Source organism: Esox lucius, chromosome 14 (assembly GCF_011004845.1).
Source record: "Esox lucius isolate fEsoLuc1 chromosome 14, fEsoLuc1.pri, whole genome shotgun sequence".
NCBI lineage: Eukaryota > Metazoa > Chordata > Actinopteri > Esociformes > Esocidae > Esox > Esox lucius.
In genome coordinates, this window is record NC_047582.1 from 20,788,453 (window position 1) to 20,813,641 (window position 25,189).

At 39.2% G+C, this 25,189-nt stretch overlaps 4 protein-coding genes across 9 annotated transcripts in view; 1 reads left to right on the plus strand and 3 right to left on the minus strand.

Annotated features, from left to right (window-relative positions):
• Positions 1-709: 709 nt before the first annotated feature.
• vps29 (VPS29 retromer complex component) lies at positions 710-3,681 on the minus strand. 2 transcript variants are annotated; one of them, XM_010877450.5, is made up of 5 exons: positions 3,574-3,672; positions 2,688-2,699; positions 1,729-1,920; positions 1,366-1,601; positions 710-1,216 (listed from the first exon to the last, which is right to left on the minus strand). In XM_010877450.5, the coding sequence occupies exons 1-5, from the start codon at positions 3,574-3,576 to the stop codon at positions 1,099-1,101; spliced, it is 561 nt and encodes a 186-aa protein (XP_010875752.1). In that variant the 5' UTR covers positions 3,577-3,672; the 3' UTR covers positions 710-1,098. The 2 variants fall into 2 exon arrangements, with proteins under 2 accessions (XP_010875752.1, XP_010875753.1); XM_010877451.5 differs by lacking the exon at positions 2,688-2,699 and having other exon boundaries at positions 3,574-3,681.
• A 1,945-nt stretch (positions 3,682-5,626) lies between these two features.
• noc4l (nucleolar complex associated 4 homolog) lies at positions 5,627-12,265 on the minus strand. Its single transcript, XM_010877452.5, has 15 exons — positions 12,036-12,265; positions 11,774-11,894; positions 10,669-10,775; positions 10,194-10,301; positions 9,590-9,739; positions 9,330-9,432; positions 8,562-8,596; positions 8,401-8,451; positions 8,176-8,287; positions 7,120-7,180; positions 6,927-7,037; positions 6,659-6,822; positions 6,399-6,481; positions 5,953-6,066; positions 5,627-5,857 (listed from the first exon to the last, which is right to left on the minus strand). Exons 1-15 carry the CDS (start codon positions 12,186-12,188, stop codon positions 5,732-5,734), a joined length of 1,599 nt encoding a protein of 532 aa, XP_010875754.2. The 5' UTR covers positions 12,189-12,265; the 3' UTR covers positions 5,627-5,731.
• A 728-nt stretch (positions 12,266-12,993) lies between these two features.
• Positions 12,994-17,719, minus strand: pus1 (pseudouridine synthase 1). 4 transcript variants are annotated; one of them, XM_010877455.4, is made up of 6 exons: positions 17,618-17,719; positions 16,428-16,660; positions 15,919-16,056; positions 15,642-15,744; positions 13,349-14,046; positions 12,994-13,159 (listed from the first exon to the last, which is right to left on the minus strand). In XM_010877455.4, exons 2-6 carry the CDS (start codon positions 16,626-16,628, stop codon positions 13,118-13,120), a joined length of 1,182 nt encoding a protein of 393 aa, XP_010875757.1. In that variant the 5' UTR covers positions 16,629-16,660; positions 17,618-17,719; the 3' UTR covers positions 12,994-13,117. The 4 variants fall into 4 exon arrangements, with proteins under 4 accessions (XP_010875757.1, XP_010875756.1, XP_010875758.1 ...); XM_010877454.5 differs by having other exon boundaries at positions 17,234-17,715; XM_010877456.5 differs by having other exon boundaries at positions 17,499-17,714.
• Positions 17,720-24,406: 6,687 nt separating this feature from the next.
• The window catches only part of atp2a2b (ATPase sarcoplasmic/endoplasmic reticulum Ca2+ transporting 2b), a 32,560-nt gene continuing 31,777 nt past the window's right edge, over positions 24,407-25,189 (plus strand). For both annotated transcript variants that reach the window (XM_010877459.5, XM_010877457.5), the window contains exon 1: positions 24,407-25,000. In XM_010877459.5, the coding sequence (XP_010875761.1) occupies positions 24,883-25,000 (118 nt within the window). In that variant the 5' untranslated portion in view covers positions 24,407-24,882. The remainder of the gene's footprint in view (positions 25,001-25,189) is intronic.

Genomic DNA, 25,189 nt, shown 5'->3' on the forward strand with positions numbered 1-25,189 from the left:
TGCCATCAAACCAGAATGTGACATTTGCTTGATATGGTAGCCTTTACTGCAGAGCGAGAGTTCATTGGATGAAACAGGATATTGATAATGGCATGTTACCGACAAGATTGGGGCATTCTTTCCCTGAACGACGCACCAATGTTCCCAAAATATTTCCATGGTTTTCTATGTTCTTACATCCTTTTTTTGAAGGGGGGGGGGGGGGGGGTGTATGAACTGTGTATGTTCTTTGGAGGTTACAATATTGCAAACGTTCTGGGAACATTCTGTGAATGTTTTGATAAGGTTACAACATTGGGAACACATTTTAGGAACAAGTAGATCCAGAGGATTAATTAACGGGCTTGTTAAGTCATGAAACAAAAAAAATTATATATTTTTTTAAACAGCTAGAGTTAATCTCATGAAACCAAGCACACAAGATTATGGTAAAAACACTTAGAATAAAAATATTCAATTCATAAATAAGGTAAAGAGATCATTTCAAATATGACAGTATGCACTCACTACTGTAAGTCACACTAGATAATACTGATATATATCTGCTAAGACCAGATTCATTTTTTTACGACCCAAAGTTTTCCATCAATACATTGTGTATTTTTATATCAGCATTCATTTCAAACTTCTAGGATGTGACACCAACACACATTTTTTCATGACTGTTCTATATGTGGTTACATTTTCTATAAGTGATAGTCTTAAAACATAATGAGAACAAATTCATTTTTTATTGTGGGGGAAATGAGTGAGAGAAGGCCCACTACAAGAAAATGAAGGCCATGGAGCTACACATACTTACAGAAAATTTTACATGAAAATATGTAAAATAAAAAAAGTGGCACCAAGAATTTAATTTGAACAACATTCTGCAAACTCACGTGACTAATTGCATTCTATGCAGACACCATATGGTGGGTCGAATACAAGCAATTGCTGATGACATAACAAAATACATTTATTTAGAGTTAAATTAGCAAACAGTTATGTTACAGCATTAGTATTGTGGTGATGTAGTTGGAGCTGCAGGTAGAAAGGAATGAAACAATAAACCTAGTGAATGACAGCACCCCCTGCCTCATCCATTCAGCCCTGGCATTAAGATTTCTTGTACTCAATCCTCTCTACTTTGACATCATCTCCAATGAGCTGGTAGACGTACGTCACCACTGTGGATGCTTGGATGTCCATCAATACAAAGGAAGGGATGATGTTGCTGAAAAGAAACCAAACAAGAGAAATTGTACTTTACACAACAACGTACTACTTGCAGTTAGCAACTTACCAAGACACTAAAATAACACTTCCTGAAAGACCCAAAGAAAATTATGTGAATGAATTAATCTGCAGAAATGCTGCCATTACCTTTCCAGTGCATTGTAAGCTCCAGTTGCCGAGCCAGGGTTGATGTAGAATTTGTTCTCATTTTCGAAGGCCTCAAACTTGTGTGTGTGTCCAGAGATGAGGATGTCCACGTCGAGCTGCCTCTGCAGCAGGGCCAGGCTGGCCATATCCCCCCAAGGGATGACCTGGTGCCCGTGGATGAGGCCGATTTTAAACTGACCCACCGTCACCACCTTCTGCTCTGGGTAGTTCAGGTTCTGTAAGGCAGAGAAGGTAGAAAACACACTACAGTTCATTCACTGTTCTAACCCATTAAATGAGCGCACACAGGGTTTAGAGATAATTAACCAGGCAGTATAGCAGAAAGAAAGCAGGTATAGAAACCTCATCAAAGTCTCCCCTGACAATGTGTACATCCCCAGCCAGGGTCTTCAGGTAGTCATAGCTCTCTTTGGTGCAGAGGTTTCCTGTACACAGGATGTGCTGGATCTTGCCTGGCACCAATAACTTCTTGAACTTGGCTGGGAGGGTGTTGCATCGGTGGGGGATGTGCAGGTCACCTAACACCAGTACCAACTGGCATCAAACGATGGATGTAGAGATGTTAGCAATAGTTACATGAGGGAGCTCAGTCATACAAAGGAAATGTAGGCCATCCATTAGGAGGGTGGTATTAAGTTGAGTCCAAGACCTTTCAGATCAGTCAAATTAGGAAATGAAATGAATTAGCATTTAAAAACATATGTTACATTTTGAAATTCCACAACTTTGGTCCTTGACTTAGAAGATAATGATGTGTTTAAATATCACTGTATGCTGATTTGGGAATCATTACTCCATAATTACAAGTAGAAAATATTGTGTTTTGCCAAATCAGTCCAGGACAAAAGGTTTTGTTCTCATTCTGGAGAATTAGAGTATTCCCCAAATGGAAGTGTTTATCTGACCCACAACTAATCAAATAAGCCTCACTTCAGACAAACAAGTTCATTTGAATTTTTCACACCACACTCAGACACCAGAAAACTCATCCTAATTCACCCTAACCAGCGCAATGGTCTGTGTGTCCAAACTCACAACATCAGTCACTGCAAAAAGAATGTTCTGAATTGCCCAATATTATCACCTGATTGCATGGCAAGTGCGTATGTGCGTGTCAATGGATGCTGCAAAATTAAAATGCACTGTCACCAGTACATCATTACAAGACAAAACCACAGAGCATAGGAAGGTATGGAGATAAACTATGAAAGCAATCCACCCAAATTAGTCTTCAAAACAAGCGCACAGCAGAGGTAGAATGTGCAGACGACAGGGTCCAACTGAAAGAGCAGGGCACTTACCCGGTGACCAGCCTGATTACAACGTAGAGGTTGATTGGAGACAGAGGGAGGGTGGGAAGGGAGTGGTGGGTAACAGGGGTAGGAAGCAGGATGTGCACGGGAGGGGATTGACATGAAGCATGGTCAAAGATCGGAAATTAAATAAGAAAACCAGGTGGGACAAGAGTGAAAACGTAAATTAGAAAAATGAAAAGTGGATGAATAAAGTAATGAAACATTCCAAACAAATAAGTGTTAGTTGAGTGACAATAGTAAATATCCTTAATTGTTAGTTGGTCGTAGATTAGTTCAAAACTGATGATGTGACCCTTGTTAAAAGCACTAAAGTTAGGTTAACATTAGAAATGCAATGACAAAATGAGCAAAGATCTAAATTTCAAGTCAACTTTAACACAAAAACTAAAATTACAGAATGCATTTACATGCGTTAAAGTAACTAGTTAGATAACAATTTGTGTAAAAATGAGGTATGGAATGGTAAATAACGTAGACATCAACAACGAGAGAAAATATAATCACCTGCTATTTATCTTGCTAACACAACAGGAAATAAGTTACCTGTACCTAACTACTCGAGTTCAATCTCATCACACAGATTTAATAAAAAAGTTTTTAACTAAAACAAACGTAGCTAAAACTAGAATCCAATAGAAGTTGAATATTTGAGGAGTGTTGCATTCATATCACTTATTCAGCTATATCATGTGATCGTTCATTTATCATTGCTTAGCTAGCCATCAGACCAACAGGCTTTACACACTTAAATACTAGGATCTAGAAGTAGATTTTAGTATAACAAGGCAACCAATCTTTAAATTAAAATAAGCAATGTTCAAGAAACTAAAGTAATAGCACAAACTCGAATATTTAATCTTTTTAGACTTACCATCGTATATTTTGTTGTAACTGATGGGTTTCAGGAAGCAGGGACGCAAGAAAACGTAATGGCGTAACCACTGACAGCGTCATGGAATCAGCCAATGATCGTGGTGCTATCCTACGGATTCCAATGTAGGACATTCGCATGTGAACATGGGGATGAATGGGTGGATTCCTGGGGCGGTATTCACAAAGCATCGTAAAGGATAAATGTAGCGCTAAAACCAGCTCCTAAATCTGTGAAGTTAGTAGTCAAGAGGACTCGTAAGTCACAAACAACCCTAAAAGGGCTGCTGCTGGCAAATCGCCTCGTAATCAGGTTGACGACTTAGGAACATTCATTGATACTGAGCTTTTAAAAAGGTAGCACCTTCATTGCGAGGTTATTATCATCGTAGAGCTAGTCGTTGATGCAGTCAATTCAACAGAAACAACCCAATAACACCGGAGATCAAGATTTTGACAACTCTACGCTACTTCGCCACAGGGAAAATGCAGTTATGCATTGCAGACGAACTACGTATATCCCTGTCATCTTTCAATAGAATATCACATCAAACCATAAATGCCCACTCCAGACCCCATATATTCCGACAAAATATTCGGTTGCCTCATTCGCCAACTGCAACGAAACAAAGCCGACTTCATGGCCAAAGCTGAACCGGGACACAGCCTAATTGCACCATCAAAAGATGAACGCGCATTTCTTTACGAGCTGCCAGACATGTAAGAAGCTGACAATTAGCTGAACATATCTTGACCACTCAGTATATCATGTTCAATCAGTAATACTTGGCCTACATTATTTTTTGGGGGGAAATCGTTATTGCAACATGGCACATCCTTCTACAGTATTGCTATGAATTCACTGACAGAGACCCATCCCCTATCAGCCAATCACTATGGGCATAGTTTGTTCGTAGACCACATCAACCATAGCAACGGGGTCAACCCCGCCCTTTCTCTTAGTAAAAGTTTGTCATAGCAGATTTGTGTATAGGTTTTAAGAGGAAACTTTTAGCTATCAACTTTTAGTGCTGTTTAGGAGTCCTAGTGGTAAGACAAAATGTAAAAAAAAAAAAGCAGGACAGGCTTATGAGGTGTTGGAGTTGAAGTGAAATAGCTGGAGATGACAGATCTCACGTGGCAGGCTGATCATCGTTTAAAAGTAGGTACCAATATTCTAAAATGTGCATTTTTTTTAATGTAGTACAGTGACCTCTTTCAGGGCCTTTGAACTGGCCCATTGGTTCTTCTTGAACAAGGACGTTTCTGAGATGCCACTCTAGGATGTGTCTTGGAATTCATATTTCTCAGTTCAAAAGTTAACAAGGGAGTTAAGCAAACCAATGCCATGTCCTGTGTTTTTATTTGATCGTGGTAACAGAGAAATAAATCATCAAACTTGAGTCACCGCCAAGCTAATTCTAACAGATACTGTGCTTAAAACCCAGTTATCTTAATACATTGCACATTTATTGAAATAAATTATGCTTATTTGTGTGCCCTTCACCACAACTGGCATGACATTTCCTCGTGGAATGTCACTGAGGAAGTCTGCTTATTGTTTCTCCTCCAAAATTAGAAAATGTAAAATGTAATCTAAGACAGTGGTTTCCATCATGGTTACAAGAACACCTGGGGGCCTATTCACAAGATGTCTCATGAGACAAAATGAACATTAAGGGGTGACTGAATGACAAATAAAAATTCAGTTTGTGGTAATCAGTAGTTTCCAACCATTTTTATTAAAGATTCAGGCTACTGTTTTTAGCAATTTCCCCATTCCCATGGGTGAAATTGGTAAATTATCTGATTGGCAAAGAACTTGTTGGAGAACTGTGTTTGTACACTCACAACCCAATTAATTTAGAATGGTTTCTTGGTAGGAATCTCAAAGATGTCAAATACCTTCTATGATATAATGTGGGAGACCTAGGTGTCAAATTACTACCTTTTATGTACACTACTTTGAAAAGCATCGTCTTTATCTGGAAAACAAGCATAACAATCTGTCAATTTGATACCTAGCTAGTAAAGTAGAAATATAAACACAACTCTTACTAGTTTTCTGATGGTTTATTGAAATAAAAACCGGTGTATAAAATGAAAAGGCTGTATGGGGAGGGACCGTGAGTAAAAAAAAAACATGGTCCTGGTGGTTTCTACTCCAGACCAAAGTGCATCCCCAGCACCCCCACACCCCCAGAACCCTGCAACAGCTGGGTGGCAGGGTCAAACTCTAGTGGTACCGCCCTGCTCTGCTTCTGCTTCAGAGCCCGATCCATCATCTGTGAGCATAAACAATATCCATCAATAACATTTGGGACTTTGAACCAGGGAGGACCAAAAGAACAGATGAGAACAGTTTGGTGATGTATCTCACCTCATAGGTGGAAAGCTCCAGCAGCTCTTTAAAGTCATCCTCCTTCTGTGACAGTGGCTTGTTGATCGCCATGGCAGCTTTTGCCACATCAGGGTGGTAATGGTTCTGCAGAGTCTACACCCAGGTGGAGTGGAAAAGGCCAAAGTTAAAAGACGCAGTCCTTTTTAAAACCTTCAATTTTGGTGTGGATGTGTAATATGTGATTTGTGTGCACAATCATTAGAATCGCTAACATTTCTCAACCATGAAATTCCAGGTTTGAAAGTGAGCGGTTTTGATGACATGGTTCACAATTTGGCATGATACAATACACAATCTTCAGGGACCCTTTTTGTCTCCACTTTAACAACAAATGGCCCCCCAAAAAACCTGACTGAATCTGTAATAGCACAGATGGAGTTGGATGTCTATGGATCATTTATGTTTCTCTAAAAGGCCCCAAACACCTGAAGCTCCCATAAGCTGCTCTCCAGGGCATGACAGCGGGCAGGGTCCTCCTCCTCCATCATGTACGGGTCATCACAGGCTTCTGTCCAATGCACAGGAAATGACAAGCGGTGTCAAAAGTCTAGTAAAACATTCAGTTCGCTGTTCCAAAGCTCTTTGAGACCTCGCGTGTATGTAAAAACCACATTAACAATATTATAATCTGACTCATTTCCATCTCCCCAGGTGAGAGTGCATGGTGTAAAATGGGGACACCTACGATCTGCTGCACTGGGCCTATGAATGAGGACACGGCAGGCAGGATGACGGCGAATCAGGTTGCAGATGAAGGGTAGTACCATCAACAGGGCAGCAGGTGGCGCAGTGAGAGCCAAACGGGACAGACGCTTGGCAAAAGCAGCCACCAAGTAGACTGGCAGGTGACTAGGGAGAGGGAAATAGAATGAGTTACAAGTTGACTAATTTACAGCAGATGTGGAGGATTAAGTTATTAATAATCAGTGAGGTGAAAAGAGTAGAGGTCTTACGTGGAGGAGAGAAAAATATTTGCTAAGTGGAAGAAGCGTGCTCTGTACTTCACATGGAAAACCGAGGGCTCCAGCAGGTTGTACAACTTCTTGTAGAAATCTGGATAGTCTCTGCACACACAGAAAAGAAACAACCTTAGAGCCTAGCACAGTACATACCAAAAGTTAACACTTGAAACTTTGAAATACTCACAGGTTGTGTTGATGGATGAGCACAAACAGGCCATTGAGGGCTAGCAGACTGATGGCCCCTCCTGTAGAGACACAGAAAACACAACATAAAATCCCTAGTCCTTAGTCGTACCAATACACTATAGAAAAAGAAACAACGAAAACCAATGTGGCTGAACAGTAATGGCTTTTTTTTACAAATCTCAAAAAACAAGGATTCAGATGTATATTATGTTATTTGTATAATTATATTATTTGAAAATAAAAGTAATTATATTATACATTCAGAAATTACAAACAGAAATACCCTGAATCTTTTTAACAAGTGATCCTTATGGGCCATGTAGTCCCATCTCCACCAAGAATAACCAGAAAAGGAGCCCTAGGTTTCTTCCTAGATTCTAGAATCTAGGGAGTTTTTACAATCCTTCTTGATCTTTGAAACGTGCTTTCTGGTCACTAATCTGGATATGTGCACAAGTCTGCACAACAATGACTAGTGAAGACGTGCACCTTTCTGGTTCTGAACAAGCACAGACAAAAACATGTTGACAGGTAGCCTATTAAAGCTATGGGTAGTCTATTGAAATGTGTGTTACAACATTTCTTTCATTCAGTATCACAGCCCACTATAAAAACCATGGTGGACTGTGACAGTGATAGACTGATGGACCCTAGGCCTCTGCAAAGAATAAGTCCAATTAGACATATGACTCAGACTGGTGTTTTGGAAGAAAATAAATAATTCTGACTGCAAAACTATAAAATATTAGTTGACCAAGAGCCTAACTTACCATTATAGGCCAGTTGACTAGGTGAGGTCTGCCCTACTTTAAGATTCAAGCATTATCCTTAATCTAAAACAATGAACTGTCAAAGCTCTAATTTCAGACCTAGCCTCATTGGTGGGGCTGCACTGTAACTTTTTTTTATGGTGGGATTACAGCAACATTGTGATATCATCAACATTTAGAAAGTCCTGCACTGTCCACTCAAACACATTCAGATGATCACAGAGAGGCGAAGCATAGCATCTAATAGTAAGTTGTGTTCTATAGACTAGGGTAACCCAACTCACCAACATCATATGCTGCAGTCAGGAAGTCGATCATCAGTGTGGGATTGCTAATGTGGGGCAGGATGGAGTCATGGAGGATAACCAGCACCATCTTGTACATGCTGCTAGGCAACTACAGTAGGCGACAGACGGACAAAAATACTAATTATTCTAAAAGTTGCAGGCAGCAGTATGGAACCACACATCCAAATGTGTTGTATGTACATGTTAAAGTTGATTATATACCTTATACTTCAGAAACCCGAGCCACAGACGTTCAAAGGCACGTTTGTGTTCCTGATGGTAAGTACAGATGATCATTACAATCACACCTGACAATACAGAAACTTCTAATCATGAAAGGCACTAAAGGCCTTTGTCTCCAGTTGAGTTGAAGTTTTTCTTACTTTTAGTTTAGCTGCTTTCCAGTCTTCATGTTTAGCTGTGTAAAGAAACACGGAGCAATACATTTAAATAGGTTAAGGCTGAGGTTGTGCTAGGGAAGATAACTGCCACACACATCTATGGAAGCCTCTTCCTAAAGCTATAGAACCCAAGCGCCCTCTGTGCTTTGGTTTATTTAGAGAAATGTTTAAGTAGCTGCTGTTCCCCTACTACTTTTGTTTGACTGCCGGTCAGCCTACTCCTTAACCAATGTGTGCAATGGGGAGGTCTTTGGTCTGCATAAACATCTGCATAAAAACTCTTCACCAATTAGGGCCTCCCAAAAGATTGGTTTTAAAAATGATTATGTAAACTAAGATCTAGGGTCAATCTAGGGTTTCATTCTCTCTCTGGTAATGCAAATAAAACCCTGAGGTCAACGGTCCACACCATTCCAAAGTGTTGGTTAGACTGACTTCCAGAGCGTGGACTCTCCAGAGCTTGATTGGAAGTACAAAACCAAATGTAACAAAATAGTGAGAAACTAGGGGAAGACATGTATGTATTTAAAATCGCCTGTCTGTTTGATGCTTATGTTTATAATTGCCTACTGTTACAACATGTTTTCTGCAGAGGAAAAACTAGCCATGTACATCTTTTATGAAAAGTACAGAATCCTGCACATTGATGAACTTCAAGAACATGTTGCATCGAGTTGCTGAAAATACATTCGTAATTTGACTTTTTTTTATCAATCAGAAAAACACAATCGTACTCTGTGAGGGACTGACCTTCCTGTTTGACCAGGTAGTTGGTCAGTTCAGACTCCTGGCTTGGCATGCTGATATTAGACAGCAGAGTGAACACATTGTTCTGGTAGACCGGAATCACCACCTGAAGAAACAAGACTAGTCAAATCCAACATCTGACAGAAAACAGTCCAAAGATTGAGTTGGTTAAGAGCACAGATCAACACAAGCGATTCAAAAAGAAAGAGTGAAGAAAGTTTAAAAAAAAAAAAAAGATAATACTGAAAACCAGAGGAACCTACCCCTTTGTTTTTGTCCATCACCCTGGCAACATTCTCACGGATGGCACTCATGACGTAGTAACGCACATCTTCCATCTCCAGGTACTCCTGAAATCTGGAGATAAGAAGGGCCATATCCTCCTCCTGAGAGAGGAGTTTGTCAACCACTGCCTGCAAAGAGAGCAAAAGGTCAATGCAGACTTTCAATGTTAAAACTGTGACTCGGTTGGTAGAGCATAGCACGTGCAACACTGCACTTGACCTCGTGGCTACAGATAAAATAAGATGAACTTGACAGTGATGAAAGGGAAGAGAGATGCTCCTAACGAGAACATTTAAGGCTCTTATTCTGGTGACATGCTGATCAGTGCTTTGCTGATGTTTGACAAATCTCACTCTTCAGTACTTTTCGACAGATGTTTATTCAGTACACAGAAAATTCAGCAAGACTTTCCTTTTGTACACTACATCAAGACAAACTCCTTTTTATAGCATGTTTGCTGGAAACACACCACTGGTAGGAAATGGCACAGCTGCTTTGCACAGATTTCAGAATAGACTATTAACCTATCTGCATAAAAATCTGTTTCCAACAGCGTAGAAACCTAGCTAGTGAAATTTCTACCTGGATGATTTCTCTTGGGAAGCTGTAGTGTTCACTCCAGTCTAAGTCTTGGAGTGGAAACTTCCCTTCCATGGAGGCAAATTTCATCAGAGTACACAGGGCACTCTCCTGTATTAGAATACAAATGAATAGCATTATCAGACCAAACACATTCAACATCTGAATGACTTAGTTATGAAAACGATACATATCACATTACACATCACAGATTATTCGGGCCAAGGGATTTTCTTTGACATACATCAAGACCCCAGAAAAGAATAAGCCCTAATCATTCAAATGGAGGAAGCACCCTGCTTTTCATGCTAGGTCCCAGAGTTACCCAAAGCTGATTGGCAGTTTATTTCTACTGAGCAAACCCTGTATAAAACTGAATGACAAGTAGGCAAGAGCAAAATCCAATTAGGGACCAGACCAGTTTTTTTAATCCTGGCCCTAATGATGACTTTATCATGTAGTCAAAAAGGCCACTCACTTTAATCTGGTATGAATCATGACTGATGTGCTCTAGAAGCAGGTCCAAACAGCTGTTGTAACGGTGGCGCATGAACATCCTGTACTTCTCATCTGCACTGTGATCACCTGCAACAAAGTCAGTTACCATTCAAAATAGACAAGACACAATAACAAATAATATATTATATTAGTATCTGTAACTTGGCTATTCACACATTGTCCAAGTACAGATTTGTTGTCCAGGGGGTACTTTAAGTATATGTAATTACAGGTAGGTGTGGAAAAGTTATTTTTGATTTGCTCTATTTTTGCATAGTTGTGTACTGTTTTCATACATAACGGACAAGTTGTTTCATATGGTCAAGTTAGAAGGTTAACTCTCTGTGTGTCCTCCTTGCAAGCTCTTGAATTTCACTGTATTGTAAACCACCTTTTCTCTCAGACACAGCAGTTTTTCCCCCATCTGTCCAGTTTATTTTTCTGCAACCTTTCACACTGTTGTACACATTTGCATAACATAACCCATCAACTATAACTACTGAATCATTTAATTTGTTTACATTTTAATGCATTTCGATCAACAGATGTGATGGCAAATTACAGCCCACAAAGGAAAGGGCTCCAACAGTCATTTTGACAGAGCTAGCCTAGGCTGGCCATGACATTTTGTCCTGTTCATTCCTGCAGCTATCCCTGTCCTCTACAGTTCTTCCTCAGAGCAACCAATTTCCCTTTTCTGACAGTACTGGTGAATGAGATGCCAAAAGAGTTACAAATCAGCTGGTCTTTATGAACTGGAACCCTTTCATTGGAGTCTGTCTGCCTGTAATCCCTATGTTTTTAATGTCAGATTACAAATATCAGTAATTCAAAAGGATTGGGAAATATGCTATAATGGTACAGTTACAGTATCCCTGTTTCTATTATTATTGACTAGTTCAAATGTATTTCTTCCAGTACAGTACAGTAAGTGATTAATTCTCACTTGGCTATAAAACATTTGCCTAGAAAACTATGTACTACAGACCTATACTTGAAAAAATCGTTTTTGTCAGATCAGGAGATCCAGCGCTAAACTGATACCATCGGGATAGTTAAACACATAGACATTTGCAGACACTCACCAATTAACATTTCCTCTTCTTTCGGCAGTTGCCCAACAAATAGGTCTGCCCTCTCCAATAACGTGCAGAACAGTTTACAACATGCATTTATCGCAGAAACAACGATCTTCTCTTTCTCTGACTGAGGAAAAATTAGAAAATGTACAATTATAATGAATATAGATAGGCAACATGTGTGTTGGTAGTCTTGTTAGCTAACGTTAGCTTTCCAAACATTAAGCTAAAAAGCAAATGTAAATCAAGTAATTATGTAATAATCTACCTGCAGGTACTCAAGAATGTCGAACACATCGTTTGCGTGTTTTCTGCTCTGAATTAACAGATCGACTTTACTGCTAATGTCAGCTTTATTTGCTTTTAACCCATCTTCCGTTGAGTTTTCTGAACTCATGTTGGACCTCTTGGAAGCAGCCATCTTAATCTTTATTTTTTTTTGTACCAGACTGCGAACAGACCAATACAGGAAACCAACGCCGGTTCTTTTCTTCTTCTTTCGATTTTGTTTGGCAGATCACATCCAAAAGAATATGCATACTGCCACATAGTGCTCAGGAGTGTACTTTTTTGTTTGCGGAACTAAACTTCTGAACTCCGAGTTTCCCCCCGGAGATGAATCTTGGATCCGTAACTTGGCAACCGAAGTAGCCTAGCACATGTGATGCAGCTAAGGAAAAAATGTGCTTTTTTTTGTTCAGGGAATTGTCAAATTAGCAACTGTTACAGGTTAATTGCTTAATAATAAATGAAATGTTATGTTGTGCATGATTATTTTTCCATTATACCCCTTATAACCATTGTTTTATAGACTTCCCTAACCAAGCAAATGGCAAGCAAATAATTCAGACAGTAGTATACACTAGTACTATAATCGAAAGAATCACTGATATAGGCCAATATAGCCCATTAGATATGCAATTTGTGCCTACCAATGCCAGGGCAGACGTTCTCTGTATCTCGCTAACTAAAAACTCACTCGCTAGCTAAAAAGATTATAAAACAAACATTTAATTGTGGTTGTCCGGGTGATACATTATTTACAATGCTTCTCTGGCTTCATACAGAGATATAATTCAAAATATTTATGCATGGGAGGTTTCAGAGATCCTTGCCACAGGCTGCAGAGGAACAAATTGGAAGGGTGGGAAGATGATCAATATTGACTGAGCTTCACTGCCGTGGGGCGCAGATTACCTTATTCAGTCAATAAACAATTCACACTGCATGGTTTAAAAGAAATGTTTATTCAAAACGTCTCCATTGTCCAGTACATAAGTGGCAAAACAAAAATAATTCTTGAGAGAGGGCCTACAGCACAGAAACACTTGTATATTCACATATGTATATTCAAAGTGCAGAATCTGATCCATTACCCTCCTCATCATCATCCTGGAAATGAACAAAGATTGTATGAGTTACAAAACAGAAGGTAAGGGCATCTTCCAAAAATATTGCAGACATGAATTCCAGTGAACTGCTTCAGATGATTACATTATAATGTTCAATATTTCTCAAGATTATTTTAACAACCACTGATAATTAAACTGGCAAATCTATTATTCTGTTTTATTTACTCACTTGACCCCTATCCTTAACTTGAGCTCCTGTTGCAGTGGCCTCAAAGTCATGGATAGGCAGTGTAGCCATCCAGTTCACCATGGAATCTTCCAGGCACTCTGTTTCTACAATGCTTGGGTAGATATGCGCCTCCTTGAAGGCCATGATGGCCTGCTCTTCTTCAGTCCACTCCAGACACTCATGGAGGCCATCCCCACCAAAGCGCTTGTTGTACCTGTCAAAGTGGACCTTCTCAAGCACTAAACCCAATCCAGGGGCCTTGGGGACATCCACCTTCTCCTCACCCCAGCTTCGCTGTAAAACCTCTTCCCCTGTATAGCCCTTCACAACAGCTATTATTAGGCCAATCATTTTCCGAATCTGGTGCATCATGAAGCTCTGACCACGCACAGTAATTTCAGCAAACTCTGTGCCACTGCGCACAAAAGGCTCACTACAGGACATTTCTGTGATGTAGCGGCGGGCGCTGGGGTCTCGTGCTGCCTTCTGAGAGGTGAAGTTGTGAAAGTTATGAGTGCCCTTGTAACTGGCAAACAAACGATTTACTCTCTGCAGTGTCTCTGGGTCGAGGCGGAATGCAGTGGAATTCTTGGTGTTGTAGCTCTTTGGGGCGAAGGCCACAGTGGGGAGCATGTACGAGTATGTGCGGGCGTCACAGCTGTTTTTGGAATTAAAGCCTCCTGTGACTCGTTTCAGACCTAAAGGGGCAAAATGTCAAACTATGTATTAACCACATTAGTAGCTGAACCACCAGTTAGTTTTATTAATTAGATAGAGTACCAGTCTGTGGTTTGGACACCTACTCATTCAAGGGTATTCCTTTAGTTTTATGATTTTTTTCATTGTAGAATAATAGTGAAAACATCAAAACTATGAACTAACAAAGAAACATGTAGCAACCCAAAATATTGAAAAGATTAAAATACATTTCATTTGTACAAGCCTGTTACCAAAAATGTTGGGACAATAAAATGGAAAGAAAAACAGAATGCCATGATGTGAAAATCATTTAAACCCTATATATTTAATAGAAAATAGTACAAAGACAACATGTCAAATGTTGAAACTGAGAAATGTTATTGTTTCTTTGTGGATCTCATCATCTACAGTACATAATATCATTAAAAGGTTCAAAGAATCTGGAGTAATCTCTATATACAAGGGACAAGGCCGAAAAACAATATTGGATGGCTGAGACCTTCGGGCCCTCAGGCAACACTGCATTATTGGATGTTGCTGAAACCATATATAAACAAGATCCAGAAACGTCACCGCCTTCTCTAGGCCCGAGCTCATTGAAGATGGACTGAGGCGAAGTTTAAAACTGTGCTGTGGTCTGACAAATCAACCAAAATATTTTTGGTAATCATGAATGCCGTGTCCTCCGGGCTAAAGAAGAGAGGGATCAACCAGCTTATTATCAAGGCACAGTTGACAATAAGCCAGCATACATCTGTGAAGGCACTATTAATGCTGAACAATATATACAGGTTTTGTAGCAACATATGCAGACAAAGTATTTTTCAGGGAAGGCCTTGATTATTTCAGCAAGACAAAGCCAAACCAGATTCTGCACATATTACAACAGCATGGCTCCATAGTAAAAGGGTCTGGGTGCTAAACTGGCCTGCCTGCAGTCCAGACCTGTCACCTATTGAAAACATTTGGCACATTATGAAACAAAAAATACGACAAAGGAGACCCTAAGCTGTTGAGCAATTTATATCCTATATCAAACAAGAACGGGAAAACCTTTCACGTTCAAAACTAAAGCAATTAGTCTCCTCAGTTCCCAAATGCTTACAGAGTATTGTTTAAAGAAGAGGAGATGCAATACCTTTCTTAAAACATGCTGTTGGCATTAAATTCTATATGTGCACGTATTTTACCAAAAACAATAACATTTCTCAGTTTCAACATTTGATATTTTGTCTTTGTACTATTTTCAATTAAATATAGGGATAAATTATTTGCACATTATTGCATTCTGTTTTTATTTGCATTCTACGCATCATCACAACTTTTATGGAAACAGGATTGTAGATTCTTCAAAGTAGTATATTTACAATTCATGATGAAGTCATTAGGCAAAATAAAATACATTGAACAAATTGCATTCTTAGTAAACATGCAAGACTTCTTCAGGAAACATTAAGTCTACATTTAAATCTGACTTTGCAAAAGGGATGGCCAATACTAAACCCAATACTATTCGTAATTCTGACACCCTGGGGTTCTTTGTTTAGGCTTTAGCTTTGTCTACAAACATTTACTAGAAGCAGTGCAGCCTTACCCAGCACTCTAATCTGAGTTGGAAGATTGGAGTTGATTTTTTCCATTAAGTCTTCAATCATCCACAGTTTTAGAGAGACCACTTGACCTGCTGCAGAAACACCCTGACAAAACAAATTGAGCTCATCAAAACGTAAGGTAATAATATTTAATGTGTCAAGTCACACACTTTGTTTTTGTTTTGAAGTGTATAAGATTAGTTTTAAACCTGAAGTAATAGATTATAAGGCTATCCATGCAGACAACAATTGACCCCTTTCTATACTCTTCTCCCATACCTTGTCAGTTCTCGCACATCTTTGGAATGACATTTTTTTCATGTCATCTCCATGGTTGTCTGGGATACACCCAGACTTAATCAGTGCTGTGACCAGCTCATCTTCAATTGTTTTGAACTGGGAGGAACCAGCATTTCTCTGAAGAACAAAAACCAAAGAGCAGATTACAAATAAATAAAAGTAGCAGGTAAATTGAGTAGTTATTGCCCAGTAACAATTACAAGGATTCTTTACTTTCAAAAAATATTCCAAACTAAATTAAATTACAAATGTGTTATACATACAGATTCAATAGGGTTAGCATTTGCTTCATTCAATTTTCACAACCAGCCTTTTTTTTGATTCCACTTAAGACAATGAATTTCAACTTGGCATTTATATTAAACTGGCATATATCAGCTGAAATGCGTGCTGATGCCAAATATTAAAAGTGACATGCTGCTATTTTGTTAAAACCATTTCCCTTCTCATAATACTTATGAAAAGATCATAAAATAATTCATACCAACCTGCATCCCGTAGTACCCTTTGCCTGAATATGCCAAAAGCAGGACTACTTTTCTTTTGGGATGTTTCCTTTCATCACCAGTATCTTCTACATCAGACTTAAGTTTCTTTCTGATGTGCCCATTCTCACCAGAATCTCCATTTCCCTCTTCCACTCGTTTCAGTGGCATGGTCAGTGTTTTCTCTGACTCTTCGCTCATCATTAACCGTATCCTTGTAAACTTGTAAAGCCAACCTGATGAAAACCGCAACAGCTGAAGTTATTGTTCAATATAGTTCCAGCAGAGTTAATGTAATCACAATTTCATCCTCATCAATTCAAAACAAGGATAGGTGTGCGGTATAACCAGTTTCACCTTGTTGCTTTCACATAAACATACTAAATACATTCATATTTCAAAGTAGGAGCTGAGAGGGGCATGAAGGCAACTTCAGCCTGGACGGGATGAAATCCGAAAAAGAAACCTAGCCCATTCTCCCTACACTCAGAATCCGAAAGGCTTGATAGGGGAAAACAATATGGTAATTCAAAACTATCCAATCATTTCAGATTTACAGACTGGATTATGTGTTGGAGGTTACAACCAATGGCCGTCATTAATGCTTCGTTAATGTGTAATATTATCCGCGAAACAGGAAAAACATAAGTGACAACATCCGTTCAGGGGTGACAATAGCCAAGTACTTAATTTCGCTCTGATAACATGACTATTTGAGGTAAACTTAAAATTGGATGGCTAAATAATTAGACTATCTTTTAAACTAATAAACTGATCTACCAAACTATAATCAGCTAAATGAGGCTTACCGTTACTTTTGAAACGCAACACCCGTGGACTCCCTATCAATGCTTGGACTGTCAGCATTTCTTAAGTCTCGACTTGATGCTAAGTTTAACATGCTTTATGATAAAGCTGAACTTCTGAACATCTAGCTTTCGTTAGCTAACCAAATAACCTTGCCTCCTCACACGAGACATTTCCCAACTATGGTAGCTAGTTAGTTAACGAGCAACCACGCATGACTAGCAACTATTGGGGGGAAAAAAATCCTTTGCAGGACAGGAAACTCACGAGTGATCCACGAAAAATCTTTAAATATAAGTCTTGTTTATAGCACAAAGTCAGTAGCTTATCCAGTCACGACATTATATGACAACAATTTGACACAACATCCACGAAGAAACCCTTACAAGTAACAAGCAAGCAAGCTTTCACTGCAGGCACGGAGCAACAAACACACGCGTACGATCCACTTTGACCTCACTTTCGTCACAATCTACTAACAAGCTACTGTCGCGAGAGTCAGATATGTTTTTCCCTTCTTTGTTTTACTCTATAATCTACAGACAACATTACACCCAAATTCCAAATATAAATATTGTCATTTAGAGCACTTATTTGTAGAAAACAACATCTGGTAAAAATAACCAAAAAAACTATGTTTTCAGACCTCAAATGACGCAAATAGAACAAATTCATATTCATTTTTCAACAACAAAATACTAATTTTTTAACTTCAGAAATCAATATTTTGTGGAATAACCCTGATTTTTATGCTCTCCCCCAGTCTTTCAAATTGCTGTTGGGTGACTTTATGCCACTCCTGGCACAAAAATACAAGTAGCTCGGCTTTGTTTGATGGCTTGTGACCATCCATATTCCTCTTGATCAAATTCCAGTGGTTTTCAATGGGGTTCAGTTCTGGAGATTGGGCTGGCCATGACAGGGTCTTGATCGGGTGGTCCTCCATCCACACCTTGACCTAGCTGTGTGGCATTGAGCATTGTCCTGCTGGAATTTTTTTAGAGTTGGGGAATATTGTCAGAGCAGAAGAAAGCAGGTGTTCGTCCAGGATAACCTTGTACTTGATTCTTGCGTCCTTCACAAAGACAAATCTGCTTGATTCCAGCCTTGCTGAAGCATCCCCAGATCATCACCGATCCGCCACCAAAATTTCACAGTGGGTGTGAGACACTGTGGCTTGTAGGCCTCTCCAGGTCTTCGTCTAACCATTAGACGACCTGGTGTTGGGCAAAGCTGAAAATGTGACTTGTCATAGAAGATGACCTTACTCGATTCCTTTATAGTCCAATCCTTACAGTCCTTTGCTAACTTCTCCCTGGCTCTTCTTTGCTTCTCACTGATGCCTCATTGGCTTTTTTCTAGCTTTGCACAACTTCAGCCCTGCCCCTAGGAACTTGTTTAGAACCGTCCTCGTCGTGCACTTCACCCCAGCTGCTGTTTGCCATTCTTTTTGTAGGTCACTTGATGTCATCCTACGGTTGTTGAGTGACATTCGAATGAGTTGATGGTCATCTCAGTCAGTGGAGAGTCGTTTTCGCCCTCTGCCAGTCTGTAGCTTTGTTGTCCCCAATGTCTGTGGCTTGACCTTGTTCTTTTGAACCGCTGTCTTTCAAATTTTCAGGATGGAAGCTCACTGTATCCCTCTGCCAGTAAAGCCAGTATTGAACCCTTCTTTTCCTCACTCAAAGCTTTTCTTTTCAACTGTTTTGTCATGCTGAATAGTTATTTTTTTATTCAAATTATCTCTGGGGTACTACTTGCAGTCTTTTTGCCATCCAGCTGGTCCTATTGCAAGAGGATAGTGATTACCACAGCAGTGGTTTTTATACTTTTATACCTTGTTAAATTATATTTGGTTCAGGTAATCACCTAATCAGTACCTCATTAAGTAAAATGAGGTGAGCCTGTGTTGGAATTAAACAGACGCTGGAATGGAATGGCTGACATTCATGGAGAGATGCTGATTTAAGAGATGCTGATTTTTTCCAGAGCTATATATATTTATATATATATATATATATATATATATATATATATATATATGCAGTGGATATAAAAAGTATACACACAACGGTTAAAATGACAGGTTTTTGTGAGACAAAGGTAAATCATGTCAGAACTTTTTCCACTTTTAATGTGACCTATAATATGTTTCAATTAAAAAACAAACTGAAATCTTCGAGGGGGAAAAATTAAAAATAAAAACCTTACAATAATCTAGTTGCATAAGTGTGCACACCATCTTATAACTGGGGATGTGGCTGTGTTCAGAATTAACCAATCACATTCAAACTCATGTTAAATAGAATACACACCTGCCATAATTTAAAGTGACTCTGATTAATCACAAGTAAAGTTCAGATGTTCTAGTAGGATTTTCCTGACATTTTCTTAGTTGCATCTCAGAGCAAAAGCCATAGTCCGCAGAGAGCTTCCAAAGCATCAGAGGGATCTCATTGTTCAAAGATATCAGTCAGGAGAAGGGTACAAAATAATTTCCAAAGCATTAGATATACCATGGAACACAGTGGAGAAAATATGGCACAACAGTGACATTACCAAGAACTGGACGTCCCTCCAAAATTGATGAAAAGATGAAAAGAAAACTGGTCAGGGAGGCCTACAGCAAAATTAAAGGAACTGCAGGAATTTCTGGCAAGTACTGGCTGTGTGCTACATGTGACAACAATCACCCATATTCTTCATATGAATGGGCTATGGGGTAGGGTGGCAAGATAGAAGACATTTCCTACAAAGAAAAACATCCAAGCCCAGCTGAAGTTTGCAAAAACAAACATCAAGTTTCCCAAAAGCACGTGGGAAAATATGTTATGGTCTGATGAAACCAAGGTTTAACCTTTTGGCCATTCCAAAAGGTATGTCTGGCGCAAATACAACACTGCACATCACCCAAAGAACAGCACACCCACAGTGAAGTATGGTGGTGGCAGCATCATGTAAGGGTCTGTTTTTCTTCAGCTGGAACCGGGGCCTTAGTCAGGGTGGAGGGAATTATGAACAGTACCAAATACCAGTCAATTTTGGCACAAAACCTTCAGGCGTCCGTTAGAAAGTTGAAGATGAAGAGGAAGTTCACCTTTCAGCATGACAATGACCACAAAAGCCTGGCTTCACCAGAAGAAGATTAACATTTTGGAATGGCCCAGCCATTGAATTGAATTGTTCACGTTATAGGTCACATTAAAGGTGGAAAAATTCTGACATGATTTATCTTTACCTATTCACCCACCACTGCCCCACTAAATATTAAACTTTGCACAATGCTGGGAGATGTGACATTTAACAAATAGAAACTCACAAACCTGTGAGGTGAAACCCAGCTCATCACAGCACATACCCACAACAGTCAAGTCATTGAACAGCGCCCAAGATTGCACTACACCCCAGTAGTGTGAACACACCCTTTCCCTCTGCTATCATACGCCAAGGAGATTGCCTCAGCAACACAGGTGGATAACTACTGCTTAGACAGTACTCTACCTTGAACTAATTTCTCAAGGCAGATAAAGAGAGATACAGTTTACAGTTGGGTGCATTTGAAAGGGCGCACCAATAACAAGTGGAGATTGCTCACATGTTAACTGGTGCTGGGGCTGGGATTAACGCGAGTATGTAGAAAAGTGTGTCCACTAGAGTGCAGGAGATCATCATAGATATATTCCCAATGGAAAGGACAATTCCACTTTCCTGAAACATGCATGACATCACTATGTATATATTTCTTTCCATGGTCAAATAGAATCAGACTAGTTAATAGTTAAAATAGTTAGCTAATGTTAGTGCTACAGTAAGTAAACCTATCCCCCAACCTTCCCCAGATACTACAAGACACAAATACAGTTTGGAAACAAATATACGAAATATGTATTTTTGATGTAAATCCTGTCAGGAAAGTATATTACAGAATAGTGGTTTTATTGTTTCCCCAAATTCATTCTCCCAACCATCTACTGGCGATGTTCTAGTTGAAACTCTAGGTTATATAGAGGCCTTGAATGACACATCAATCAGCAATACCGTCGTTAATCCAGAGAGAATCTTCCCTAACATGCTACATTCTCCTACTTTTTTACTGAACCTTATAAGGTGATAAAATGGCACACTGCCCAAAGGCTGTTACTAAACATAGACTCACTATGGGAAAAGAAGCTGAATATAAGCACTCACAGTCCCTTTAAGCCCAACTAAAACAACATGGTGGTTGAGGTAACTTGGGGAAGTCAATTGTTGTCTGCTACAATTCTGAGATATTGGACATCACAATGTACTGATGTTACGTCTGCGTGTCTCTATCTGTTTCTTAATAATTATGTTTTCGACCCAATGTTTATTTATTCATCAGTAAGACTCCAATAACCTTTCAGGTTAATGCATACATTATATTAATGTTCATCAAACATCTACTTCTAATAAAAAAATGGTTTTAAGTGCAGATCTTCGTAACGACAACATGGTTGGATGATGTCAGCCCTCCTACACCTTATCTGATGTTGAAGAAAAGTTGCAAATGTTTGTTTTTTTCTAATTTAAAATAAGGTCTCTTGTAATAAACTTAAGTAACTCCTTTCATCATCGGATGGATTCTTGAATGGACACACTAAACACAGTCTCTTGAAATAACCATCTCAAGCAGACAGCAGCTGCAAAAGTCACATCCACCCACACCCCGGTATAACTCAAAACCCAGGACCAATGTCCATTATATCACTGCATTTTTCTTAAAGGTGACTCTTATGAAAACAACATTCTGTACACCCTTGACTTCTTATAAACACAACATTCTGTACACCCTTGATTTCTTGGAACACAGTATACGCCTAATCCTAGACCAACAAGAATGATCATTTTAGCTTTTTATTTTTCATCCAAGGAAATTCCCCTGCATAAATTTTTTTAATATTTGAATAAATCTGAATGTGAGTCGAACTTTACAGGACCCTGCCACATCATCCCAGTTGCTACGTTCAGCTGCTTACCACATTGGTAAAACACGCTGATATGGCAATATATGGATAATGGATAATTGGATGACCTGCATTTAAGCTTCATCCATATCTATCAGGGGTATGGGGCAATGCCCAGTAGACTTGTATAGTAGTATGTGCAACAGTGCATGAACAGTGCAGATTCAAGCCAAATCAGATTATGTCCATATATTGTTAATTTTGTGAATAAAACACATTTCTGGTAAAAATAAAAAGTGTTAAATTCCAGTCTACTTCGAAGTTCAGCAATTTTGCCAACTTGTGTAAGGAAGAACTCTTTCCAAAATATGCCTTACCTTGTTTGAAGTACGTGACAATAACATGTAGCACCAACAGGCTTGAAGAGAGTTTTTGAAATATCACATCCAAATACATATTGCTGGTGGGAGCCAGCCTTTCATTCAAACCTTACTGATAAAAAAAAAACCTAGACCTACAAGGCTGGTGTTTGAATTAGTGCCCAATTAAACTCTAAAACAATAATCTAAAAGTATTGGTTTACAGGCCACTGAAGTGTGCCAGTCACCTTATGTGGACATGAAAAGTGAGGTGTAATTCCCATTCACCCACAACCTTTATTCAGAGTGAGTGCAGGGACAGCGACGATTGATTCCTGAGAACACATAAATCGTATAAATTGGAATAACAATCTCAATAAGAGTGCTAAATATTTGATTACAAACAGATGTAAATAATATTGGGAGATAATTTTTTTTCAACATTCTACAATATGTCTAGAAAACTTGATTTCTGACATGTAAAATAATATTGGGAATGCTTCCACAGTTGACTAATTAAATAAATACAAAAATATTTATTTTGGGTAAATGTTGTATTGTTCCATTGTGTACTGCATAATTATTGAGACAGCAAGGAATTTGGGGAGCTCCATACTCCAAACGTTTGGATTTGAAATAAAACTGTTACTCTGAAGTAAAAGAATGGATTCTATTTTTTTATGGTATTTGAACAAATTGGTCTCACCATTCAGATATAAGAACACTTTTTATGCATAGTGCCCAAATTTCAGGGCACCAAAAGTACTAGGATGTGTTTATATTATATCAATGTAAAGCACTTATGTTTAATATTGGGTTATTTTGCATGAAATAACTTGGGTTCCTTTGCATGAAATGAACTTGGGTTCCTTTTTGACTAAATAAACTAAGACACATAGAATTGCTTTAAGATGAAGCACCTACCAATCACGTTTTTTTTCTGTACACTTCAGAATTCTGAAGCTGCCGTCACCAGTTCATCATTCATGAAGATAAGTGACCTAGTTACAGTGGCAGCCATACATGCCCAAGCCCTAATACCCTGGTGTGGATATATGGGACTTCCTTTTAACCCTGCCTCTCATAAGTATTTCCCCTTGGGACTGCTCCACATTTTATTTGCTGTCCCAAAAATTATGGCAGTATTTTTTGTTAATGTAATCCTCTGGATGTAATGTAAGTGTTTCCAACAGGAGTGGCAAGCAGAATCAACAACCTATATGCGTCATTCGATAATGTAAATGCAAAAGTACCATTGGGCATGATATATCAGAGATGCAATGAAGACGAAGAGACCACTTAACTTGGAATAAAGGCATTTTAGAACGGTTTTCACCTGTGCCGGCTCCAGCCATTTGGGAGCCCTAACAAAGTTTGATTTAGGACCCCCTCTCTTCTACTGGTCGGGGTCTCCCTATCAGTCAGGGCCACACGCAGGCACTTTGCTTTAAGGTAGTTGCTTGGAAGTTCATGCATACGGTGCTGCCATCATAGAGGCTACCATTGCTTTTAGCAACTGTGATCACTGGCTCATTATAGTTTAGTAATCTAGCTGACATTACCTCTAGCTAACTAGCTCCTATAACATATAAATACATTAGGACATCCAAAGTGTGAAGGAAGGAGATTACTCGAACCCTGTCATTAAGAGGGACCCGCCATTTATATAGGTTAACCAAATAAGAAAACAGAGTATTTAAAAATGATTACCCGTTCACTCACATACCCCAAAATGGGTCGGTTTTAAAGATACACTCCCATCTATCCATCTCTATGAAACCACAGCGGAGACACCAGAGAAAGATCGGGAAGAAAAATGGATTTCCGGAGTCGCTCCAACCAATAAGCGCATTCCACATGCGGACACAGAGTACAACCATCAGAGCGTGCGAAAGTGTAGCGAACAAATGCGATTGGGTACTGATGGTGAGTGTTGATTCCACCGCTTCACACAAGGAGTAGACAGCGGACATCTACTTGTACTAGTGAACTGCGAGAACGGATTGTTCTTATGTTATTGCTTGATCAAAAATGAACGTTTTGACAGTGGTATGAATTATCTGCCTTTATTGTTATTCTGGAACGTTGTAACTGGCAAGTTTTAGTTTGACTGGGGAATGCATCGCTTTCCTAAAAAAAAGTGGTGAGGGCTAACATTACCAACAGTTTTCAGTAGTACACGTGAGGTTATATTCGGCCTTATAAATAGATTACAATATATCTTCCTGAATCTTTTATTCGCGTAAGTTTGTGGAAGACGCAAAATAAGTGAATAGTCATTGGAGTGGTCGACGTTTCAGCTAAGCAAATAGTACTGCTAAATAGCTATCTAGTCAGTGTCCTCGAGCGGCTAATCTGAGACTCACCATGGAGAATGCACACACAAAGACAGTGGAGGAAGTTTACACCTATTTCAACGTGAATGAAAGCACAGGTCTAAGTTTAGACCAGGTGAAGAGGCAGCGGGAAAAATGGGGACCTAACGGTGAGTAACTAGTTTGTGAAATGTGATATCCTTTGCCTGGCGACACGGTGTACGGCCTGTTCGCTAGCTAAACTATCGCGAACACAGGCTACTGCTAGCATTCTTCAGCAACCGGCATGCTTGATTAAAATAAAGATTGCTGACGTCAACAACATGCATGTTTTAATCAAATTTCTCTAAACTAAAGCA